Genomic DNA, 23,159 nt, shown 5'->3' on the forward strand with positions numbered 1-23,159 from the left:
GGGATTTTGACCAAAGCGTGTCACACGGTGAGCAACAACAAATTTGGGCAAACTTGATCTGCCACTGCTGTGGAAGAACAATACTGTACATCAAAGTCTTTTTGAAATCAATTTGCATTTATGTCTTTATGCTTTTACCACAATGCTTCCAGGCAGAAGTAGCTGTCACTGTGCTTATCATCTCCAATGTGACTGCCTGTGTTTGTGCTCATAATTCATGCAGACCTTGGCATGACAAGAGACAAGGTTATATGGCCTTCTTGGGTCTCTGCTGGTTGTATATTAACAAGTTGGTGTGTGTGTGAAGCGAAGGCGAGAGACAGAGGAAGTGATTTTTTTTTTGTTTGTTTTTTTTATTAAGAGACAGACGTTTCAACAACGGATGAAGAGTTCAGTAGCTGGATTTCTTTTTTTTTGGTGTTATTTTTACATTTAGATTTTGCTTTGTTTGCATATTGGACCTGAAGAGAAGACTTCATGGATTGTTTTGTTCTAGTGTAAGAGAATAAATCCAGCTAAAATGGCTTCAGGGGGATGGTTTTTGTGGTTGTGCGCTTTTGGGACTCTCATGGCATCGCATCATGGTATCAGACAGTGTTTAAGAGGCGTCTCTATGAACGTGATCCTCCTGGATGACGAGGAGTCTCCCTGGAGCTTAAAGTTTGTGCGGGGACAAATACTGAAGGCCTTGGAGTCCGAGTGGGTGCAAGTAAACGGTAAGAAAAGGCTTGAAATTTGCACTTTTGCTAGGCTCGCGTTTGCCGTCTCATTTTTACATTATTGTTTACATTTTTCCCCATCGGAGCACAAATTCAATTCCCTCCTCGTATCCCCTTTTTTTTGTGTCCTTGCTTTCAAGTGATGCAATGACTAATAATAAGTGATGATGTTATTTGTCAGATTCATAAATCTTAGCCTGACACGTTTAGATTTGTTCTAACTTGTAATGCAAGTTCCCTGTGGGACGCCACAGAAGTAGTAAAGTACACCAGTACGGTACTGATGCAGGGTAATATTTATTGACAAGCTATTGATTTTACCACCCGCCGAGAGATACACTCAACCAAACAGTAATACGTCCACTTGTCTGCCCTTTCTATTTTCTATGTCTCCACCCAACATATGAAAGACACACAATTCAATCTCACTGTGAAATTTGGTGGTTTCAACACAACCTACTATCGAAAAAGAGGCTGCCACAGTAGCGCGTGTGAAGGAGTGGCTGAGTTAAAAAATCTTTTGGTGAGTACATCTGAATATATTCATTCATACTACTATGTTACTCATGGAGGTAAACATTCATCCATTATACTGTGTGTATGTGGCGCATGGACATCACCAAATATTTGAGTTACATTTACTCAATATCTAGGAGACCTGGATTCAGAGTAAAGATTATTTAATACAGTTTAATAAGCATACATAGTGGTTATTGAAAGCACAATTCTCTGAGCTTCTCTTTTATACATTTGCAAGGCACAGGTCATTTTATTCATTTATTAACTAAGTCTGATAGTTTTATCATCTACCAGGAAGATTGTCTTGTCCTGATTTGGTCATTCTCTGATGTAATCAAACAGGAACTATCTGCCGACCCCCCCCCAACCTCAACAATCTACCGGTAATCAGTCATTGGTCAACAAGTGACAAATGCAAGGCTTTCATTTATGTAAGAGTTAAAGGAAAAAAATGTTCAATCACCAGACACAAATACCCACACCGAGGTGGTTATTATACAAATTAGTTCAGGCCTTAGTCAAGATGGAAGGAATTATGAACCGTTTCAAGTACCAGTCAGTGTTATCACAAAACATGTCAGGAAAAGCCTACTTGAACATCTGAAGGTTATTTGCTGTGAATTGAACGCCCTTTGATTAGTGTCAGATGTGTGCTGAGTCCCTTTTAACATGACAAATGTACCGTAATTGGTTAAGTCTGAAAAACAATTCTTCCCAGTTTTAACTGCATTATTTCATCCTATTTTTACTTCACCTCTTGAAAAGATCACAACTTTTATTTCAATTTAATTGTAGGTTATAGGTCAGGTTAATGGTGGATAAGGTTTTAAAATGATTTACCTCAGAGTCATTTGAACTTTTTACATCAACTGTGACCCAAAATACATTATTTATAGAAAAATTTTTTTTTTTCAGACCAACCAAGTGAAATTGGGCGATTTCTCATGACGAACCTGATGATTTTTATGTGCCTGTGACACAATGGTCGGGAATCACACACCTGTCGTACTAAAAGGCGTTTTTTTAAGGTCTATTTTACCTTACATTCCAATGGGGACATCGACCTCAGTCTTTAGTTGAAAATATACACAAAAAACAGTTCATACTGTAGGTATGAATTTGAAATCCAATTGAAATATTTCAAGCATATGTATGAGGTCGAAAAAAAGACTCACTGTGTGATTTCTCCGCAGCATTCAAACAGTCTGGGCTGTGCCGTGCTTGGCCCCACATGCACATACGCCACTTTCCCCTTGGTCGAGTAAGTGCATCTCCAAACATCTCTCCGAGGATGTCGTCGATATGCCATATTCACGTCCTCTTTCACTCCCTGTGTCAGTGCTGAGAAGGGTCTGAAATTAAGCACGCCCATCCTCTCAGCTGGCAGCTTCGGACCAGCCTGTGACAACACGCTCAACCTGCAGCGTCTCCTGCCGCCCGCGCGCAAAATCTCGGACTTTTTCGTCCACTTCTGGAAAGACAACAACACCATCAAGCCTGTGTGGGAGACAGCTTATGTGTACAAGTTACCGACTAGCACGGAGGACTGCTTTTGGTGAGAGAACACATGGCAATTGTGATCTGTACAAATGCGTTTGGATTTTTCGGCATACCTCAAGGCTCTGTACTCGACCCTCTGGTGAAAAGCAAGTTATGTTATTTATCATGCTACAGTTTAATTACTGTCTATATTTAATAACTTGTGGATGTCTCAATCAAAGGCCTTAGCCAGTTCTATATATGACACCTGCTAGTACAAAAAAAAAACTGGTTGCCAACCAATTGCAGGACACATAGACAAACAACCACACACATTCCAAAAGTGATGTGCTATTTAAAAAAATGCATTACGGAAGATATGTAATTTTCACAGGTATATAAATGCGCTGGAATCAGCCCCACACTTGTTTGCTCAGAAGGTGAAAAGAACGATGCTGCGCAAACCAGAGGACCTGAAAAGAGTCCTCTCGTCGCACAGGAACAGGACAAGCAACTGCAAGTCTTCACTGGGACAAACACCCTCCAGAATCATACTGTGACCATAAAGAGATTTCTAATTCCTTTTCTCTTTGCAGTATTTATCATGTGCGGCTCTGTCAAGGATGTTGTGGAGGTGAAGAATCTCACAGCAGAAGCGGACAGCAGTGAGATTCTCTTCATCCTTATCGATCTCTACAAGTCAGTACTTTATCATGGTGTGCGACTTAATGCACACGCTGCATTTAAAGTAAAACACCCTTCAGTGGTACCTTGGAAGAGTTTATTTCGCTCCGTGACCAAACTCGTCATTCAATTGCAATGATGCTCACTTGCCTCCTTTCCACAGTGATCAATATTACATCAACGCAACGTCTCTTCCATCCATGAAGAATGTGTTGGTACTCACCATGCCCAACACCAGGAATTACACTATCAACTCAGACCTGAAAAGCAACAACACAGTAAGCCTTTGAAGAAACGTTCGAGCACGGAAGCCTTCTTCTTTTTACACACTATTCAGAAGTTAAAAAAAAAATGTTTCTCACCATGCAGATGAATGACTACATGGCAGCTTACCACGACTCAGTGGTACTGGTTAGTCGGGTGATTAGGGAAATAATTACCAAACCTCACTTAGCAGCTCAGCAGATGCCGTATGTCACTGTGAATTACCTTAGGAACACCTCGTTTGAAGGTAAGCGACCCAAGTTAATGTTCATCTCATGATTGTTATGGATGCGCATGCTTAGCCTTTGGTGTTGTCGAGCAATAATGTGGAAAACCAAGGGCAGCAGACATGACGGCCACGGACGGGCCCGACGTCCGGCAGAAGGCGGCTGCCAGCCTGTCAATCATTTTCAGCCACTTGATGGAAGAGGTGGCTGGCAGCTGGTTACCGTGGTAACATGCCTGGTCCTCTCATTCAGGCATCGCAGGGAACTATCGGCTCGACAAGCAGGGAGACAGAGACGTGAATCTTTGTGTCATTTACACCACTAATGATTACAAGGTATCGGCTTTTTCAAGGGTTAACGCTGCCACGTGATCTAATTATGCATAAATCTATACAATGTATGCAGCATAACTAGATGGAGTTGAAGTATATTGTTCTCTCCGCAGTATGGTATTTTATTCGAGTTTGACACAGAACACAACCTGACCATACAAGTTGAGGACCATCCCTCCTTTGTCTGGGGGACAAGACTTCCGAATTTCAGGCCGGATGAAGATAGAGTCAGTGGTGTGTATTTGCACACTGCAGAGCTGAACATACAAATAGTTGGTAACTTGGTGTGCTAACGTAGCAAGATAGGAACCCGGATACATCTTTTTACAGTCCAGAACCTGGAAAAGTGTGACTTGTTCTTCCCCCAGAGGCGGCGTCACTTGACATCGTCGTCATCGTCTTGGCTGTGATCGTGGTGGTGGTGGCCATCATTGCTTTCATCTTCTACAGGTGAGCTCCTTTAAAGTGCCGAGGCTCATGGGACACGTAGTCTTATGATGTCGGTACTCGCGGGAATTTGTGAAAATTGGACAAACAATGGAGTACATAAAAAGATTTTAAATCAATATCATTGTGCTATAAAAATAATCTTTATATATTTAATATACAGTATATACTACTTAGATCAAAAATGTAAATGTGTAGTATAATGTATATATATACATAATAAAAGTAGATTTCTTTTCAGTATTTTAATTTTAAAAGCGAAACTCATATTAAACACATGAAAATGCTTTATGTGTGTACATTAATATATTGTCGCTGCCCTGTGAAAAACACATATAGCCAATTTTGTTACTTTTCAAATTTTTCACGTTTAGGCGATGTCTGTAACGCGGAAACCCCATTCATATAAGAATAAAATAAATAAATAAATAAATGGACCTAAGTGTGTTTCACAGGATAGCGGCGATAGATTAACGTATACATATGAAGCATTTTCCTTTTTTTTTTTAAATATGAGTTTTGCTTTTAAAATTAAACTACTGATAAAAAAAATCAACTTTTGTACGAGATTCAAATTTACTGAAACAGACCTGCATATGATATTTGATCGCCTATCTAGACAGAACAGGAGAGATCGTCTCTTGAGGAAACGCTGGTCCATCTCCCACATCCCCTCTGATCTTGTCACTCTGCTGGAGGACAACTCGCTCAACCAAGTCTACCTGAAGGTATGAAATCCAAACATCCGAAAAAAAAAAAGAAGTAAATCATGCACTTCCCCTTTTGTGTGTTAAAGTGTGTTTCATATCATCTCCCATCAGATTGAGGAGAGAAAAAAGGATTATAAAATCCGCCGCGCACACTATGACAAGAAGGTAGTCGAACAACTGAAGAGCTTCGCGTGTACGTGATATTTGTTACTGATCGTAGATGCCGCTGCTAATGTTTCAGATCGTCATCCTGAAGGAGCTCAACCACTCGGACGGTAACTTCAACGAGACACAGAAAACGGAACTTCACGCGGTGAGGCACACACACACGGGCAAGCGACTTTTCTATTTCTAATGATTACTCCCTGTTCTGTGCAGCTCCTGCAAATCGACTATTACAACCTCACCAAGTTCTATGGCACGGTGAAGTTCGATCAGGGCGTATTTGGGGTGTTTGAGTATGGTGAGCGGGGGTCGCTTAGGGTAAGTATGACATGAGCACACTCCGAGGAGTTTTATTTTGCATACTTGGAACTCATCTCCCCGAGAAACTGCATGTGAATGACGACCTGCTAAATAAAGAAATGAATTGAGGATTATAATGCGAATTAATCAGTCACAGCGTATCTGTCCTTTACTGTATGCAGTATGTGCTGAATGACAAGGTGTCCTACCCAGAGGAGACCTTCATGGACTGGGAGTTCAAGATCTCTGTCATGTATGACATTGCCAAGGTGACACGCAAATTAAATGTCTCACTGGTGAACGAACCTCTAAATAAAAAACTGAGCCTCTGTGAAAAGGTGGATTTGAAAATGCCAACCCAGAAATCCGCAGGGTTTCATTGGATAGTAAATAATTATAATTTATATGAGTGTCTCTCACCTGCGTTCATGAAAATGATTCTGCAGAGCCAACTTTCTGCCGTTAGAGGGCGCCCAAGCTTTAATCACTCCTCCATGCTATCCGTCTGTGCAGGGCATGTCCTACCTGCATGCCAGTGCCATCCAAGTGCATGGACGCCTCAAGTCCACCAACTGTGTGGTGGACAACCGCATGGTGGTGAAGATCACAGATTTTGGCTGCAACTCTTTTCTCGAGCCTGGCAGAGGTAAAAGTGCGATACATCATTCAATTGATTTTCACGTCATTGACCGATGCCATTTGTGTCTCCTCTCAGACTTGTGGACGGCACCCGAGCACTTGAGGAAACAGGGCACCTCGCAAAAAGGAGATGTATACAGTTTCGCCATTATCGCTCAGGAGATCGTTCTCAGGAAATCAACTTTCTACACTGAATGCTGCTCGGACCGCGCGGGTGAAACAAACATTTTCAATATTTGCCATCTTGTATAGAAAATGATTTGAATGGATTATCACTGGTGCAAATGTGTGGTAAAACAACACACTAAACCTATATTTGGTTTGACATAAACAATGCCCTGTTCAGTGTTAGTGACCAGACTTCATTTGTGTGTGCCCAGAAAAGTTAACAAGGGTCATCATGTCCTACTTCAGACCTGATCTGGGCTTTGGCACAGCTACAGAGAAAGAAATTGAGGTAAAGCTGCTATTGTATTGAGCATCGTTGTCCTGATTACCCAGTGATTGCGTCATTACTACAACATGCATGTTAAAAAGTCATATAGAAACTATTTGTTGCCTTTATCAGGTAAAACATCAACATTCATTCATGTTTTTTTGTCCTCAATGTGCTCCTAGGTATACATGTTGATAAAAAGTTGTTGGGAGGAGGATGCTGAGAAAAGACCAGATTTCAAGAAGGTAGAAAGCTGTTTGGGGAAAATTATCAGGTAAATGTCATGATTGTTGACATTAAAAAAAAATTACTTTGCTTTTTATAGTCAGTGCAGTGTTGTTGGACTGAGAGGGTTTTGTTATCTTTTAGTTAGCCTATTTAGCTACATGTGAGGGCAAAATATTTAGAAATAACAATGTCTTTCAAAATCAAACTCACTTTAACACTTTCAATCCAATGAAAGCCTGATAGCAGTTTCAATCAATTATGTAATTTCTCTCATTTCTCCTCTAGTAAAATTCACAACAAAGACAATGAGAGCTACATGGACAACATGATCCGCCGGCTGCAGATGTATTCCAAAAACCTGGAGCACCTGGTGGGAGAAAGAACGGCTCTTTATAAAATGGAGAGGGACCGAGCGGACTGTCTTAATTTCATGCTTCTCCCACGGTGTGTTCACGCTTGAATGAAAAGTTGCATTCGAAGCATTGACCCGGCATCCAAGATGGCCGCAAAGAGTTCCTCTTATGAACGTGTTTTGTTTGGGCAGCCCCGTGGTGAAGAGCCTGAAGGAGACCGGCATCGTGGAGCCCGAGCTCTACGACGAAGTGACCGTTTACTTCAGCGACATCGTGGGCTTCACGACGCTGTGCCAGTACAGCACGCCCATGGAGGTGGTGGACATGCTCAACGACATCTACAAGGGCTTCGACGGCATTCTGGACCACCACGATGTCTACAAGGTACAAGGAATCATACACTCCTTGCCTGCCTCGCAGTTATGTACTTTGGCGTTGGAGCCAAATTAGCTGAGCGGGTCACCTGCAATACACTTGGTGTCATCTGTTCTCGCGCCGACTCTCAGGTGGAGACAATCGGTGACGCCTACATGGTGGCGTCTGGTCTACCGAACCGTAACGGCAACAGGCACGCGGTGGATATCTGCCGCATGGCCTTGGACATTTTGGCCTTCATGGGGAACTTCCAGCTTCGACACCTGCCTGGCATCCCTGTGTGGATACGCATCGGCGTGCATTCAGGTAGACATTTGTCCTGATCTGACAATCGCGTTCCATTTTCTGATCCACTTCCACAGTTGGATTATAATGTAGCTACCGATTTGACTACATTCTTATTGTAGAAGGCACGGGTAGGTTCTTCTACAAACTTGCATTTTTTCATTCAGGTCTATGTGCAGCAGGCGTGGTCGGCGTAAAGATGCCCAGATATTGTTTATTCGGCGACACGGTCAACACGGCGTCTCGAATGGAGTCTACGGGCCACCGTGAGCATGCTCTTTACGAGCAAACTGATTTATGTCGACATTAACGCAGCGTGCCAGTCGGTTCCTGCCCGCTGACATTTGTCATTGGGCAATTAGAGCATCTCGTGGTCAACCTAATGAAATGATTCTGACATTTTGCGCGGCAGCCCTGCGGATCCACGTCAGTCAGCCCACTATTAATATCCTGACCAGGACGGACTGCAAGTTTGAGTACGAGTACAGAGGCGAAACGTATCTGAAGGTAGCATGGTATTTATGATAAAAAGCCACGGACAAAAAGCTCAATCTTCATCGCAATATTTCGAGCATTTATGTGTGTTGATGCTTTCCCAGGGTAAAGGAACAGAGACGACCTACTGGTTGACCGGTGAGACGGGCGAAGACTATGACCTCCCGACTCCACCCACAACGTATGCAAATCCTGTACCTGCTGAAATACTCAACCGATCGATGTGGACTATACTCATATATGCATCGATCCAACAATTTTCTATACCAGCTGGTTGATTGACGGGTTGCTACGGCACTCTTTTTCAGGATCAAGCGCTCACTTTATTATTACTAAAGTTGTCTCAAATCAGACATTGTTTTAAAAAATTGATCTGAATTTATCAGTCAGTATATCAGGCACTCCAGTGACGACTAATAATGTGCTTTAACTGTCGCACCAATATGATCATTAATGAACGTGTAATATTGAACACGGCGTCAAGTTTTATTAACAAAAGGGCAACAACTATATTCAGAAATATGACACTATTAATTTGTCAAGTCAAGCTGATTTTCAAAATCAGAGTCCAACCCAAAAACTTCTTCCTGTGATTTGACTTGTCAACTGAAATCGACACTGACCTGCTTTTCCAGGGAGAACTTCCAGCGGCTCCAGCAGGACCTCGCCCACATGATCCTGGCGTGTCTGGAGCGACGTTCCCGAGGGTCCGTGCGCCGAAAGAGGCCACTTCTGAGTCGGAGCGAGGACAAGGGGCGAAGATCCGAGGTGGAACCTCCAGAATATTTGCATCTGGCCACTGTGGATAACACCCTGAGCACCTTCCTGTAGGCAAAACATTGTGTGAACAACATCAGCAGGGAAAGACCTTTGAATATTTATATACAAAATGGATCTGGTCATCTTTATTTCAGTTATTCACTCACCAGCCACAATGTTAGGTATTTTCTCTTGCATTTGTCCTCATTAGGGTGACGTCCAGATGACTTTGGGGAAAAAAGCAGTACAGGCGAGTGAACAACACTATTCGTGACACTACAGGAAGATTTTTACAACTATAACATTCAAAAAAGATACGTGCGCTCACGAGGGAGTAAAATAAGACCACACTTTAAAAATAACAAAAGGAAGTTTTATTTTTCTTGTCGAGTCGAGCCATTCATTTACATAAAATACAACATTGTTTTTTCAGAATGTCCGAATGAATTAAGTTGCCACTTTATTTTATGTTAAAGAGGAACTCAAGTCAAACATTTGTTCTATGCACACCCACTAGCCCAAAGGTGATATTCTGGTTAATATTGCTTTTGTGGAATATGAATTAAACAGAAAAATCCACACTTTTTTTTTATCACTCATTTTCCCGTGTACTGCCACTTGTTGTCCACTGAAAATGACATAATCAGTGGCAAGGTAAAATGGCAGCCCACTGAGGTGCATAAAAACAGATGTTTTTTTCTGCTAACCTCATATTCCACAAACGCAATATGTTTAGACTAGTGGGGGCACATAGAACATATTATTGTAAAGACAATTTCCCCTTTAAGTACACTGAGGCTGCATAATCAGATTAAATCCACATTTGTTTCACATACGTTCCATCTTTGTTGTTATTGTACATAAATAATTGCCCTGTATACGTTTTACACATCAAATACAGCAGGAAGCATTTAATGAGTGGCGTACAAATTCATAAACACTACATGAGGATGTAGGGAAGCACCCTCGACATGCAAACAGAGGTGGATTGATAGGAACTAATGCTAACACGTGGATGTGCTGTCCAAAACATACCAGCATATCTTGTGCCAGATTTTTGTGCAGGTCAAGACCATTGGAGCAGTCAAACATTAAAACTATTCAGTATACAAAAAAAAAAAAAAAAAATCAAACAGCCCAATTGATGAGCACCCCTACAACAAAACCCTGATTTTTTTTTTTTGGAGAGAAACATTTCAAGAGAAAGCTTGATAATAAATAAGACAAATATACAAAAGAACTTAAAAAAGACTGAAAAAAAAAGCTCATGCCCTCAACAACAACCCTATTTAGCACAAATAAGCAGCTGCATGTATTCCTATACTTATCCCCGCCTGCTGAAAAATACTACTCTCTTGCAATTAAATTTAAACTTGGACTCCAAATGAGACTGCAAAGTACGCATGAAGCGAATTCTAAAATGTAAATAAAAACAACCATGACCATTTTGACATGTCAGTCTTTTGCCGCTTGAACAAGGCACTGAATGATACATGTTAAAAAATAGCTAAAGTTAGAGAACAAAACAGAACTTTTTCAGTCATCCCAAATACCACCGATATGATTATCATCAGCTAAACTTCTGATACTAACATTAATCCTGCTACAAGTGTATTGCGAGGATCTTGCCAGTTTGTATTCTCATCTACAAAAACACAGTTTGCTGTATTTGCATCTTAATTTAGGTGTAATTTTTTTGGGGTGTGTCAAAAACTGCCGGTGGCCTGCATGCATGTGTGTTTTCCGTCGTGCTGTCTGCCACTGACAAAAAGGTCTTGAAGGGAGATAATCCCAGTGGGCGGAGTCAAAAGTTCAATATATTGGGTGGTGTTTCGTATTCACCTGTAAAATGTGACAATCAATCAAATCCTACCTTCATGATACGATATGATAACAGCCATCAAAAAATGCATCACTTGGATGTTAATTCTATGACTGCTTCCACGGAGACGTCATTGGGAATTCAATACACAAATTCATCATATTGTGGTTCAGGTTTGTCAAAATCTTTGGTCATAAATGTACTAAACTGTCACGATACTTCTTGCAACGCACAAGCTGTTCCTATTTGTAAAGTCCCTGGAAACTATTTTTGAGAATATTGCTGTACTCAACTATGTATTGTTTCAGCTCATCCTTGTTTAAGTTGGTCAATAAACCGATTAAAAATGCTACAAATCTATTTCCAGCAGCTGTCTGTTGGAAACCACATGCACACACATTCCCCGTACAGGATGTTGTTATGAGCCTAAATAAATAATTTAGGTTCTTGTCATGTCTACATCCGGGAGCCGTGGATCTGGAAAAGCTGTGGAAGAAAACAAGACAGTTAGCGACTGCAACCATATTCAATCGCAGTGCTTCTTCATTAGTTCTAGTGGCGTTGGGTTGCCATGACAGCAATGATGCTGAAAATGGGGACGTATGTGATGGCCGGGCAGCGTCAACAAAAACATACATCCGCCACGTCTTAAAATGCGCACGCTCCTGTGTATGTGTGAGCGGCGTTGTTTGAACGCGGCGGCGGGGGAAGAACATACAAGTGTAACGTCAGTACTGTTGCAATAAACGGTCAAGGATATTTCATGTCACGGCCTTGGGAATTAGAACCCACAGGCTCGCTGCACTCCTGCGTTGTCTGTAATAAAGGAACAGTGGGAGTGTGTGCGCCCACACTCGCTGGGTGCAGTCATGATGACAAGTTGCACTGGAGGAAGACATTTGATCTATTTTGAACAGGAAATGGAATCATATTTTCTGGACAGGATTTGATCTCATTAACCCTTTGACCGTTTGAGCCACTGAAATCAATCTTATTCCCATCTGACCATGCACAATAGACGGAATCTTCTCATTTGTACATTGTGAGCCGCCTCTAAACAGTTTTCAGTATACTGCCATACAGTGCAGTCCTACACACCGGTAAACAACAATCTTCAAAAAGAAATTCTGATCTCTCTGACAGTGTTACCCAAAGGCGAGTATTAATCTTTATTATTGTATTTTTTTTAAATTGTATTTCTGAACCTACTGCAGAACCTACCGAGTGGCACGCCGACTCCAGATTATTTTTGGGCAATGGGATGAGCATATTTAAACAAACTAGAGGTGCATCTCAATAAATTTGGATATCATAGAGGAGTTCATTTATTTCAGCATGTTAATTCAATCATACAGATTAATTAAAAACACAATTTCCCGAGTTGGTCACAACTAATTTCAATTATTATTACATAACTAGTGTCCCTGACGGAAATAGCAAAATTCAGCAACTGAGGCCGCTTCAAAAGATTTACACAAGTTAGCATTGAAGCACTACTTTTTGTCCAAATGGAATTCGTCATCGCACTTGAACACCTTTGAACAGATGCCACAAGATGGTGGCAAAACACTAGTTTTTGTTGGAATGAAGCTCCTCAGTTGATTTCAACATACTGCCTTGGCACAAACATCAAAATGGCGGCAATGTCATACAAAAACAGCAAAGAGGGGAATTTTGGGCCAATCACGGAATATAGAAAAACATTAGGTGAATGGCGAACTGCAAATATGGGCAGTTTCACTGTACTCTAATTTACTGAGATGCAACCAAAAACAAAGATACTTCGATATGACGACCATGTGCAGAACATGAGTGCAGCATTTTCCAGACGTTTTATTTCCTGCATAACATGACGTCACTCAATGTTTTTTTTTTTTTCTTCCCCAAAATTACCCAATGCCGTGGCATGAAACACCCTGAATTGAACTGACATTGCACAGTCACACACAGTGGAATGTACCCACAGCTCACTAACACAGTTCCTCACCCTTTCCCCGACTCGCTTTGGAACAAAGGAACAAGACTCCCTCATTCTCTAAGCCACTCATTCGGTGTGGTTTCTCTCCCTCCCTCTGCCTCCTCCTCCTTCGCTGCGTCCTCCTCCTGCGTCTCCGTCGGCTGTGGTCAGCAGGAAGGACGGAGGGAAGGGGGGGGAAACAAAATGGACAGAAAATGAACAAAAAAAAAAAATGAACGCCAATGAGTGCCAGTGAGCAGGCCGATATATAACGACAATATATATCCAAATGAGAGAGAACAGTGAGGACAGTGAAACCAGAAGCGGAAGGTCACTTGAGGAGAGGTGGGTGAGAGATGAAGTGGATGACATTTGTAGGTGAGTGACATTTGAAGCCTTTCCAGGTGGGAGTCAAAGCACGAATACACACAAAACACACACATATGCAACAAGAGGACAGAAAGAACCCCACACTGACACACAATATAAATGGTACAAAATAATGTTATACATTTAATATCTACCTATTATTATTTTAAATTGTCATTATCATCATTCATCATTATCGTTTTACCAAAAACGAAATAAATGCTTATTTTTCCTTCCATGTAAGATCTTCAGTGGGATGGATTGTGGTCCATGCATTCCTAGATTTGTTCACAATTCCCACAAACAAAATACGCACAAAAAATGCAGTTGTGCAATTCCGCAAGTCCCAAATATCTACTTGTGGGCATGTTTTTACAGTTTCTTGGCACCGTCATAGCGCCCCACCCTGGCGCGTGTGTGTGAGAAGCTGAGTTTCTTTCACCTTTGTTTTGTGGCTTTGCTCTGTACCCAGCCCAGAACCAGGCGTGTGAAGCTCCTTGGAAACAACACACAGAAACTCCGCCTGATCCTCGGTTCCGTAGCTGTACGACGAGCCGATGTTCACCATCTAAACGCGGGCGCACAGAAAGAGGAGGCTTATCAGCAGGAAGTAAAGCTCACCCAGGAAGAAAAACACGTGAGCGAGGAGAGACTCTGGTGTTCATGCATGCTGGGTCGGGTCGGGGAGCGGGCAGCCGGTTGGTGCACACTCAGCGGTGGACAGGACAAGCGTCTCAAACTGGTGCGAACAGGTATATATTTAAACTACAGGTATGCAAAGCAAAGCTTGTATTGTGTGCATTTGAGCAAGGGGGCAAAAGCAGGGAAGAGAGGGGCTAAATGTGACTGCTAGCCTGATTTCTTGGCGGGAAGCCTGTGTGAAGTTGGCGTCAGGTGAATTCAAGCTGTGCACCTCAAAAGACAAGATCAGCACTGAGAGACAAAGTACTTAGTGCCACCATGGTGAGAGGAAATATGGCATAATTTGTTCTGTAACTTTAGATTTAAAGCGATGTCTCTTGTGTTGAGGAACAAGAGCAATCAAAAATTGGCAAGTAAAAAAAACAAAACGTTTGAATTGCAAAAAAAATACTCAGTCCACTCAGCAGATTCTGATATTTGAAAATATCTCCAGTAAATTGCATCACAGGGCCGCGCGATTATAAAAAAAAATAGTAATCACGTTCATTTTAGTCATAATTGAAATCACGATTATTCAAACGATCATTTATTTTTTGGTACAAAGCAAGAAAACTTTTAAACGTTAAAAATATAAAGACGAATGAATTTTCTTGAAAGTCTAAAATTATGTAAGCTGCAACCAAAATTTTATCAAAAATTTTAAACAGTGTAATTGTTTAAATTCAAGTATGAGTTCCCTGTGTGCAAACAAACATAGTGCATTGGATATAAATGCATATTAATAATCGTTTTTTACAATTATGCTAATTTTGTAATTGTGGAGTACAATAATTGTAATTGAATTTCGATAAATTGCACAGCCCTATTGCATCGCATCTTAACAAATGAATAAAACCACAACTGTCAGGCTTCTTAGAAGCAAATGTGGTTTGGGAATGTGGTCGCTATCTGGGTTTTAAAACTGTGGTTTATCATCTGCACGCAGCCTGGCGCTTCCATATAATTGTTAAGCGGAGGCTACATTATGCCTAGGGTTGAGTAAAGCTAAAGGAAGTGCAGCAGGTAGGGCTCGGGTCGGGGCCGTGGGGGAGGGGGTCAAAGTTGAAGGGTCAGCAGCAGCGTGAGTCCAACCCACAGTCCAGAGTAGTCCAGTGCGGGGCTTTCTGCAGGCGCGCACGCTGACCTGCTCAAACTTCCAGCCGTCGGACATCGTGGAGACCATCTGGGTCAGCTCCTCCTCCTGGCACTGCAGCACTCGATAGACGTGCTTAGGGGGAACCTGCTGGTGTAGAGGACCAGACAATTGCAATTTATTTCAGTCCCATCGTGTCGAACCAAAACGGACCCGACCAGATAAGAGACACCATGTACAAATGAGAAACTAATTGAGCTGTCAGTAAATCAGCCTTTTCTATTTTCAGACGAGCACGCCGCATGTGACCCCCGGGCATGTACGGTTAAGTGCAGTGCAACACAACACAACACAGGGAGAGTGGGAGGATGCTGGGGAGGGCTGTGATTATATAAGTGTGAGTGCACCCACCCTGAAAGAGAAAGGAGAGAGAGAAACAGGGGCCGCGGGGCGGCACACTCTTTTGAGAAGTGCAAAAATCTCAAGTCACTGACACAGATGCACCATTATGGCAACGTTGGTGCGATATTTATGACTGATATACTGAATACTTCATCGGTAAAGCTGAGATTTGGGGTATACCTGCGTGGACTTGGAGTCCCTCTCTAGGATCCGCTCCTTTATGAGTTTAATAAGAGGGGTGATGTTGTAGAACTCGGCTTCCTCCAGGACTCCTTGGAACAAAAGGAACACACACACAAGTCAGCTTGTGCATGCAGACAACGGGTAGCCTCCGGCGCTTGATTTCATTTGTCACAAATTTAATATCGGAAAGTACCGTTAATTAATATCGAAAGTGGCATGTCATGAAGTTTGTCTTTTCCACTGGAGTGTGGGAAACTGCAACTCGGTGGTGGATTGTTTTAGATTAAGTTTTATGTTTTGTTTTTTTGGTTTTTTTTATGTAGACGATACATCACAAATAACTGCTGGATTGTATTTCATTTGCATATGCACAGTATTGAATAAAAACATTTTCTCTATTCAGATGTGAAGATTATCCTGTGGTGTGGAGTGTTCTTAAAGGGGAAGTCGACCCGAACGTATTTTTTTCAAGAATATGTTCTATGCAGGCCCATTAAGTTGAAACAAAGCATTCTGATAAATATTGCATTTGGGGAATAAGAGTTAATACACCTGTTTTTAGCCATCACTGGGGGCGGCCATTTTGTCACTTCTGTCGACTGAAAATGACATCACAACTGCTCAGGGCTCAGGTAACGACCAAGCACGAGTCAGTAACTCCCAGATAAGCTTCTTCCATTTCTTCTACTTCTCCTTTTTGTTCTTTTTGGTAATTTCCTGCAGTCTTAATGCCCTGTGTCACCATTTCATCTCTCATAGGTCAGACTTGGTGGGAGAAAAAAATAAATAAATAAAAAGGTCAGACTTGGTACTGCGTCAGACATGCGGATTGGGGGAGGAGATGACGCGAGAGCTATTTGGCATGTGACGTGCTCGTTGTAATGAGCTGGGTGTCTCACATTGTAAAATTTGGATAAGAGGTTATGAAAATATAAACTGACTGAATCTATAAAGAGTCAAAAGTAGTGACACCTTCTTCAGCGAGTTCCTTGTTGTAAACCAGTTTGCCGTGTCGCAGGTAGTTGAGGATGGGTCCAAAGTAGGTGGGGTCTCTGTCGATCACATACGCCCCTGTCTCATCCTGTTACATAAGAGAATCATCGTGAACATTTGGGTGGCCAAAAACAAAATCTTTGACAGTAGATTTCTCTTCGGAAATAATTGTTCTTGGAGGGTAAGAATTAGAAGTAACAGATAACAAGCACCATAAATATGGACAGAATTTGAAAAGCACAACACGGAAGGCTATTAGCCCCCCAAAACTTTGACTTTCAAGATGACGGATGAGGACAGCTACAGTATAATCACATTCGTTTCGGGTCGGGAGTGAGCGTGTGCAGAGAATTCCGGAGTGTGTTGAGAGTAGAAGGGCGGCGGAGGTCGAGCGAACGTGACTCGCCAGTGTGGGCTTGACAACAGTGGGCAGGAGCTTCCTGGATGCGTCAGTTTCTTAAAAAAAAAAAAAAAACTGTACAAGCTCGGGTGTCACTTTGTGGAAGGAAATATTTTCACATTCGACGTCTTTTAGCCATGTTTCAATGCGCATTGCGTCTAGAAGAGGATGTTTTTCACCTCGACTGGACTGTGAAGGATTTTAGTTCAGACAAGTAGATTATGACTCCCTGGAGAGGTTAAGTACGCACAGCCATCAGTAGCTAGCAAAAGCCTGTCTCCATTCTCTGAGCGCGATTGGCTAGTTGGGAGTCGCTGCACTATTGCATTGACATGGTTTATCAAGCAATCTAATTGCAATGGTTGGAGTGCGTCGCACAGACACGTACTGAGTTTATATTTTTACACTTCGGTTGTGGTGTTAACTGATGAGAACGATAAGTGTATGTGCAATTTTTGAGACTTGAGCATCTTGAAATACCATCCAAAAGATCAACAAGGTTATTTTACCAAAATGATGTATGCCACTCCATCTGTGAAGGCAAACCAAAGACTATTTGCGTACCTATATTAAAAGAAGTTCAAGTTCACCTAAATGCCCGAGCACTATTCAGTCAAATGATCATCAGTGGGCTTTTTGTTCGGTAAACATTTGTCTCCCCGTGTGTTATATCATCACGTAACAGATGAGGTAATAACGCAAGTTCAGACTTGCGGCGGAATCCGCGTCGGTGCCGTGAGATGGGCGAGATATTTCCAGTCAAATCAAAAGGGGCGGGAAAGGGCAGAAATGCGCACGGACGCGACTTGTTTGAAACTCGCCAGCGTGATCTGCTGAAATATTTCATCAGCATCAAACACTACACACACTCGGGCGACATAAAGAGGATTATGTGGTTATAATCTGCAATCCTCCAATCCTGTTACAACTCGATCATGTCACATCATTCAAGTATCAAGTTGGACATTAACTTCATCAATCATCATCAACAATGATAGTCTGCAGTAACTGCCTTTCACATCTCCATCAGTCTTTATTAGCCGTTGTTGTTATGTTAACTTTTCCCAAAAAAAATTCCCATTGGCTAAATTGGCAAGGGCAGACTTACAGTGCCACCTGTTACTTGGCATGTGCTTGTCAATGTGTTTTGACGGGGACAATTATCATGGAAAGATATTACACTGTTTCACCCAGCAGGGAAAAAAAAAATACATTTGAAAAACATGGGGAATGTGTGGCGCAAGCCTCGAGTCTGAAATGAGGTTTGTTTTGCTGGTGTGTTTGGTGTAAACGCTGCAATTTGCATTCATAACAAAAATAGAAGCCAATGAAGAATGAGCGAGTAAGCAAGTTGTCAAGCGAGCATAAACTTTGACATGAAGTGGTTATTAAAAACCTCTCTAGTGGCCCAGTGGGTGGAATAATTTCAAATGTATCCCATTTGGGCTATTTTTACTCGATATGGGAAAAGTGATGTTGGAAGGGACCAGGCTAGTGGGCGGTTAGCCTAAGGAGGTTTGACTGCGACCGAGAATTGCGCTTGCTCATCGTTGATAATAATCGCGATTTTGAAGATTAACCTACCGAATAAAAAGGATTACAAGCTCAAAATCTTACATCGATTTCCCCACTGCCGCTGTTGTTATTCAAACGGGTAAGACCAGAATTTGCTCGCAACTTAGTGATTATGCAATGAAACTACATTTCCCCTCTGGGCAAGCTGGCAGCTGGACCGCAGCTCTGCGTTCATAAGACAACCTCGACCTCAGTCAAACGTCACACTGCATGGAAACGATGCGTCTTTCCTAACTCTGAAAACGCGCCGCTTTTGCCACGGATGAAGAAACACTCAAACGTGTCTCTCAAGTGGGAAAAGCCTGCCATCTGGTTCAAAAGAGGAGCTTAGACGTCTATAAACCATGTGCAACCTCAACAATGGCTTGCCTCTTGTTATATAGCAAGCGTGACACTGTATCTCCTTCAGGATTCAATGCTGCCGCTGTTGGGAACAGAATGAGAGGCGGGTGAGGAAGAGGGGAGAGAAAAAAGTGAGTCATGCCTGCCGAGGGTGACAACGACAAGGACGGAGAAAGTGAAGATAAAGATGCGAAGGGGAGACATCCTGTGTATCTTCGGACGATGAAAGGGGAACTCCGGTCATGTCAGCACAGGGGGAGTGTCTGCTGCTGTTAGGCAAAAAGTGCCCAAAAAAAGAAAAAAAAACAACTAAAAAATAACATCTGCTCATTTGTTGAGGTTGAAGATGCTCTGCAGTAGGCACAATAAGCTATTTAGAACCCTCCAGCAAATGCTAGCAGACACTATTTGCTGCATGGGCTTAGATTAGAGTTACTTAAAGAACAAGTTAACCCAAAAAATGTCTTTACAATTACAGTCTGAACACGGCATTCTGATTACAATTGCGTTTCTGGAATATGAGTTAAGAAGCAAAATCCACCCATTTTTTTTTTTTTTACATCAACTGTTTTCTGAAGCTGAACCGTGATTGGTTGTTACCTGAGCAACTGTGATGTCATTTTCAGTCGACAGCAAGTGACAAAATGGCCGCCCCCTGAGATGGATCGAAACAGATGGATTTCGCTGCTTAATTCGTATTCCGCGAACAAAATATTAATCAGAATATCAAGTTTAGACTATCGAGGCTGCATTGAACATATTATTGTAAGGGACATTTTGCTGGCTGTTTTACTTCCATAAAAAGAAATAAACACCGTACCTCAAATAGATGGCTCCTTTTTTCCCTCGCATCAGGAAATAACCTGTGCGCCATGGTTAACATCTTATCCACAATGCACACACTGGCAGTACAGCAGACAGGGCATCTATAAAGTTGACATTTACACTGGAGTTTAAAAGTGAGATACAGCAGCCAAAAGCTGCTAAACATCTCTCCAGCACCACAAAAAGAATTGGGGATTGATCTATTTCATGCAGGACAAAAATAGTAGTGTCCAGAAAAAAATACAAGTGACAGAGATCTACCTTGCAGTGAAAAAGGGATTAAGACATTAAATCATACCAAGTCTTCAATGAACCAAACATTCATGTTTTTGGAATGTAGGAGGAAGCCAGAATGTCCACATAAAAAAACCCAAAAGAATGGGAAAAACGTGCAAACTCCACTCATGAAATACTACCTCAACGTGCTGCCAGGTTCGACAACGAATAATTTTATATTCAACGGCAAAGGCGCATTAGCCCACACTGCTGGGAATAGTCAATGCTGCTTGAATAATGAATTGCAGATCCTGATTTCCGATTTACAGTGGGCTGCTCCACCATGACTTGGCGTGGATGAATTTCTTAGCAATACTGTATATTGCGTATCCTACGCGATACATCATTTTAAGGAAAAAAATGCGATAGTAAACGTTATATTAAAATTCTGCTCATCAATAATATGAGCAAAAAGTACAAGTGGGTATAATCTTGTACTGCAAACGCCATATGCATCCCTCACTGATTGTTCAGCGGCATTTTGAAGAGGCAATGAGCATATGCATTAGACAACGACCCCAAGCCTCCTCTCCTCCTATCGCACATGCCTACTTATCAACATATCAAACGGCAGACGCAGAATAAATCAGCATCCTTCCAAATATGGCCCATTTGTAATCTTTGGGAATGCCGCACGTGACAAGGATGTCGCTCTCTCACTCCACATAGGATGCTGCTGCACAGCCACTGGGACCGTGCAGCCCCCTGCAGAAGAGAAGGCACGTGTTCCTCCATCTGATCCCAGCTACAATCACACCGTGGAAGGATGCTGAGAGACACACGCACATGCTTCACTATGTATAGTGCATATCAAAAAGGAGTGTATGTGACTTTTTTTTTTTTGCTTAATTCAACATCTGCAAGTCATTTGAGCATTTATTTGATATTCAACTAGTGCAGTGAATGTTCATGTACTAGTGTGCACTTTGTCCTCATTATTAAGACAATTCAAGTCACTACGCTCTATAACGTTAGACATATACGGTATATGTCGTACAGCGATGGAGGATATTCAGTAGGTGTGTTTGTGATAAGGTGGAGACTACTAGTACACTCTTTGTCCTCACTAGTAAGACAATTAGTCATTCTACCAGTGCACTGAATTGTACTAGCACATGGACAATTCAGTGCACTAGTAGGATATTGAATAATTAAATTGCCGTACACCAGTTACTCTCAAATATGGGGGTTGGCCCCCCCCTGTGAGGGTGCAGTGTGATGCTACGGGTGGCGTATGTTACATGGGGAGCATGTTTTTCTGTTTTGCCGTACCACAATTAAATGTAATTGCAGATCCACTACAGTAGTTGGCGTCCGCTGATAGTGTAGTGGTACACACGCCTGAGTTGTGTGCGGGCAGCGTGGGATCGATTCCCGCTCAGTGACAGTGTCTATGTGTGCCCTGCGACTGGCTGGCGACCAGTTCGGGGTGTAGTCTGCCTTCGCCCATTGACGGCTGGGATAGGCTCCAGCAACTCCCCGCGACCCTATATAGGATAAGCGGTTTGGAAGATGATGACTACAGTAGTTGGCACTAAGTTTTCATCTTTTTCTTCAATATTAAAGCGGAATTTTTTTTCAAAAATATGTTCCCAGCAGGCCCACTTATTGAAACACAGCATTCTGATTAATATTCCGTTTGTAGAATATGAGTAAAGCAGAAAAATCCACCCGTTTTTAGCCATCCCAGGGCTCAGGTAACGACCAGTCATGGCTCAGCTTCAGAAAACATGTCAGCCGTGATTGGCCATTACCTGAGCCCTGAGTAGTTGTGATGTCATTTTCAGTCGACGATGTGACAAAATGGCCGCCCCCAGAGATGGCTAAAAACGAGTGGATTAACTCTTATTCCGCAAACGCAGTATTTATCAGAATGCCATGTTTAAACTAGTGGGCTTACATAGAAGATGTTCTTGAAAATTATGTTTGGGTTGACTTCAACTTTAATAAGGCAGAGGTATACTTATAACAATTCTATAGACGAATTATACTACTTATAGTCGCCGCAGACAGTTGGGGGGGGGGGGCACAAAATGTTTTCTTCGCACTGTGTTACACACAAAAGCCAATCTGAGTTTAACTAACAAATTGTGCTTTAAAACAGATAATAGGACAGATAAGGACTTTCAAAGAGGTATTTAAATACAATTGGACTATAATAGAATATATTCGAAACACCTCGTCTATTGGCTCTCATTGCATTGTGCAGGTGTGCCTATGGACTGTCCGAAGAGTGTTGATATTTATATATTATTGACTTTGGTCGGGGTGTCGTGGTCGGGCTCACCGTGTCCGAGTGCAGGTCTTGCTGCTGGCACAATCGGTACAGGAACGAAGTTTGTTCTTTCAGTAGCGTCTGCCTCGTCGTCAGGAACACGGTACCGCCGACGTTCAGCCGAACCCACTTCCCATTATTCCCTCCGCCGGGGTTAATGACCGAACCGTTACCGACGGTTTGCGACGTCTTCCCGCCGGGCTCTGTCGAGCTGTCCGGAGGGGAGGTCGCGGTGTCCCCCGCCTCGTTGTCTTTGTTATTGTTGTTATTGTTGTTGTTGTTGTTGTTGAGGTGGTGGCAGCCGTGGAGCGCAGGTTCCCACTCGTCGTCCGCCGTAGTGGCCATTTGGAAAAGGGCGCTTCTCCCCGCAGAGTGGTGCCCAGCGAGTCGGTGTCTCCGCGTTTTCTATCGGTTACCACCCCGCAGCAGTTCTGGGCGTGGCCTGGAAAGATCTTGGTGCATTGTGGTCTTGGTAGTTTTTCCTCTGCCGTTTGCTTAGCAGGCAGTAGTGATGGGCGATACCCCAATTTACAGATTAGATATCGTTACT

At 42.4% G+C, this 23,159-nt stretch overlaps 2 protein-coding genes across 7 annotated transcripts; one reads left to right on the forward strand and one right to left on the reverse strand.

Moving 5' to 3' along the window:
• The first annotated feature begins 613 nt into the window (after positions 1-613).
• gucy2cb (guanylate cyclase 2Cb) lies at positions 614-11,481 on the forward strand. Its single transcript, XM_086017510.1, has 27 exons — positions 614-716; positions 1,130-1,242; positions 2,432-2,499; positions 2,578-2,793; positions 3,112-3,233; positions 3,314-3,416; positions 3,565-3,679; positions 3,771-3,912; positions 4,145-4,227; positions 4,338-4,458; positions 4,593-4,674; positions 5,291-5,399; positions 5,493-5,546; positions 5,623-5,694; positions 5,760-5,864; positions 6,029-6,115; positions 6,360-6,492; positions 6,562-6,699; positions 6,866-6,942; positions 7,104-7,195; positions 7,435-7,593; positions 7,694-7,886; positions 8,009-8,183; positions 8,330-8,428; positions 8,575-8,669; positions 8,762-8,838; positions 9,293-11,481. Exons 1-27 carry the CDS (start codon positions 614-616, stop codon positions 9,486-9,488), a joined length of 3,129 nt encoding a protein of 1,042 aa, XP_085873636.1. The 3' UTR covers positions 9,489-11,481.
• kctd17 (potassium channel tetramerization domain containing 17) lies at positions 9,398-23,029 on the reverse strand. 6 transcript variants are annotated; one of them, XR_015082688.1, is made up of 8 exons: positions 22,622-23,028; positions 16,896-17,004; positions 15,921-16,012; positions 15,342-15,488; positions 14,007-14,132; positions 13,226-13,356; positions 9,584-9,643; positions 9,398-9,482 (listed from the first exon to the last, which is right to left on the reverse strand). XR_015082688.1 is itself a non-coding variant. In XM_086017420.1 (7 exons), exons 1-6 carry the CDS (start codon positions 22,952-22,954, stop codon positions 13,267-13,269), a joined length of 846 nt encoding a protein of 281 aa, XP_085873546.1. In that variant the 5' UTR covers positions 22,955-23,029; the 3' UTR covers positions 9,768-11,724; positions 13,226-13,266. The 6 variants fall into 6 exon arrangements, 5 of the variants coding, with proteins under 5 accessions (XP_085873546.1, XP_085873543.1, XP_085873545.1 ...); XM_086017420.1 differs by lacking the exons at positions 9,398-9,482; positions 9,584-9,643 and adding an exon at positions 9,768-11,724 and having other exon boundaries at positions 15,390-15,485; positions 22,622-23,029; XM_086017417.1 differs by lacking the exons at positions 9,398-9,482; positions 9,584-9,643 and adding an exon at positions 9,768-11,724.
• Positions 23,030-23,159: the final 130 nt, after the last annotated feature.

Source organism: Filicampus tigris, chromosome 19 (assembly GCF_054856515.1).
Source record: "Filicampus tigris isolate MCC_2025a chromosome 19, RoL_Ftig_1.0, whole genome shotgun sequence".
NCBI classification, from domain to species: Eukaryota; Metazoa; Chordata; class Actinopteri; order Syngnathiformes; family Syngnathidae; genus Filicampus; species Filicampus tigris.

What these genes read in the sequence shown, in the direction of transcription:
- gucy2cb (XM_086017510.1), top strand. Translation starts at nt 614, where the DNA reads ATGAACGTGATCCTCCTGGATGACGAGGAGTCTCCCTGGAGCTTAAAG. An exon ending in GCGCACACTATGACAAGAAG is followed by an intron (nt 5,547 to 5,622) that starts GTAGTCGAACAA and finishes CTAATGTTTCAG; the next exon opens with ATCGTCATCCTGAAGGAGCT. An exon ending in AATTTCATGCTTCTCCCACG is followed by an intron (nt 7,594 to 7,693) that starts GTGTGTTCACGC and finishes TTGTTTGGGCAG; the next exon opens with CCCCGTGGTGAAGAGCCTGA.
- kctd17 (XM_086017417.1), bottom strand. Translation starts at nt 22,954, where the DNA reads ATGGCCACTACGGCGGACGACGAGTGGGAACCTGCGCTCCACGGCTGC. An exon ending in CAAGGAACTCGCTGAAGAAG is followed by an intron (nt 16,013 to 16,895) that starts GTGTCACTACTT and finishes TTTTGTTCCAAG; the next exon opens with GAGTCCTGGAGGAAGCCGAG. An exon ending in AGCAAAGCCACAAAACAAAG is followed by an intron (nt 13,357 to 14,006) that starts GTGAAAGAAACT and finishes TGCTGACCACAG; the next exon opens with CCGACGGAGACGCAGGAGGA.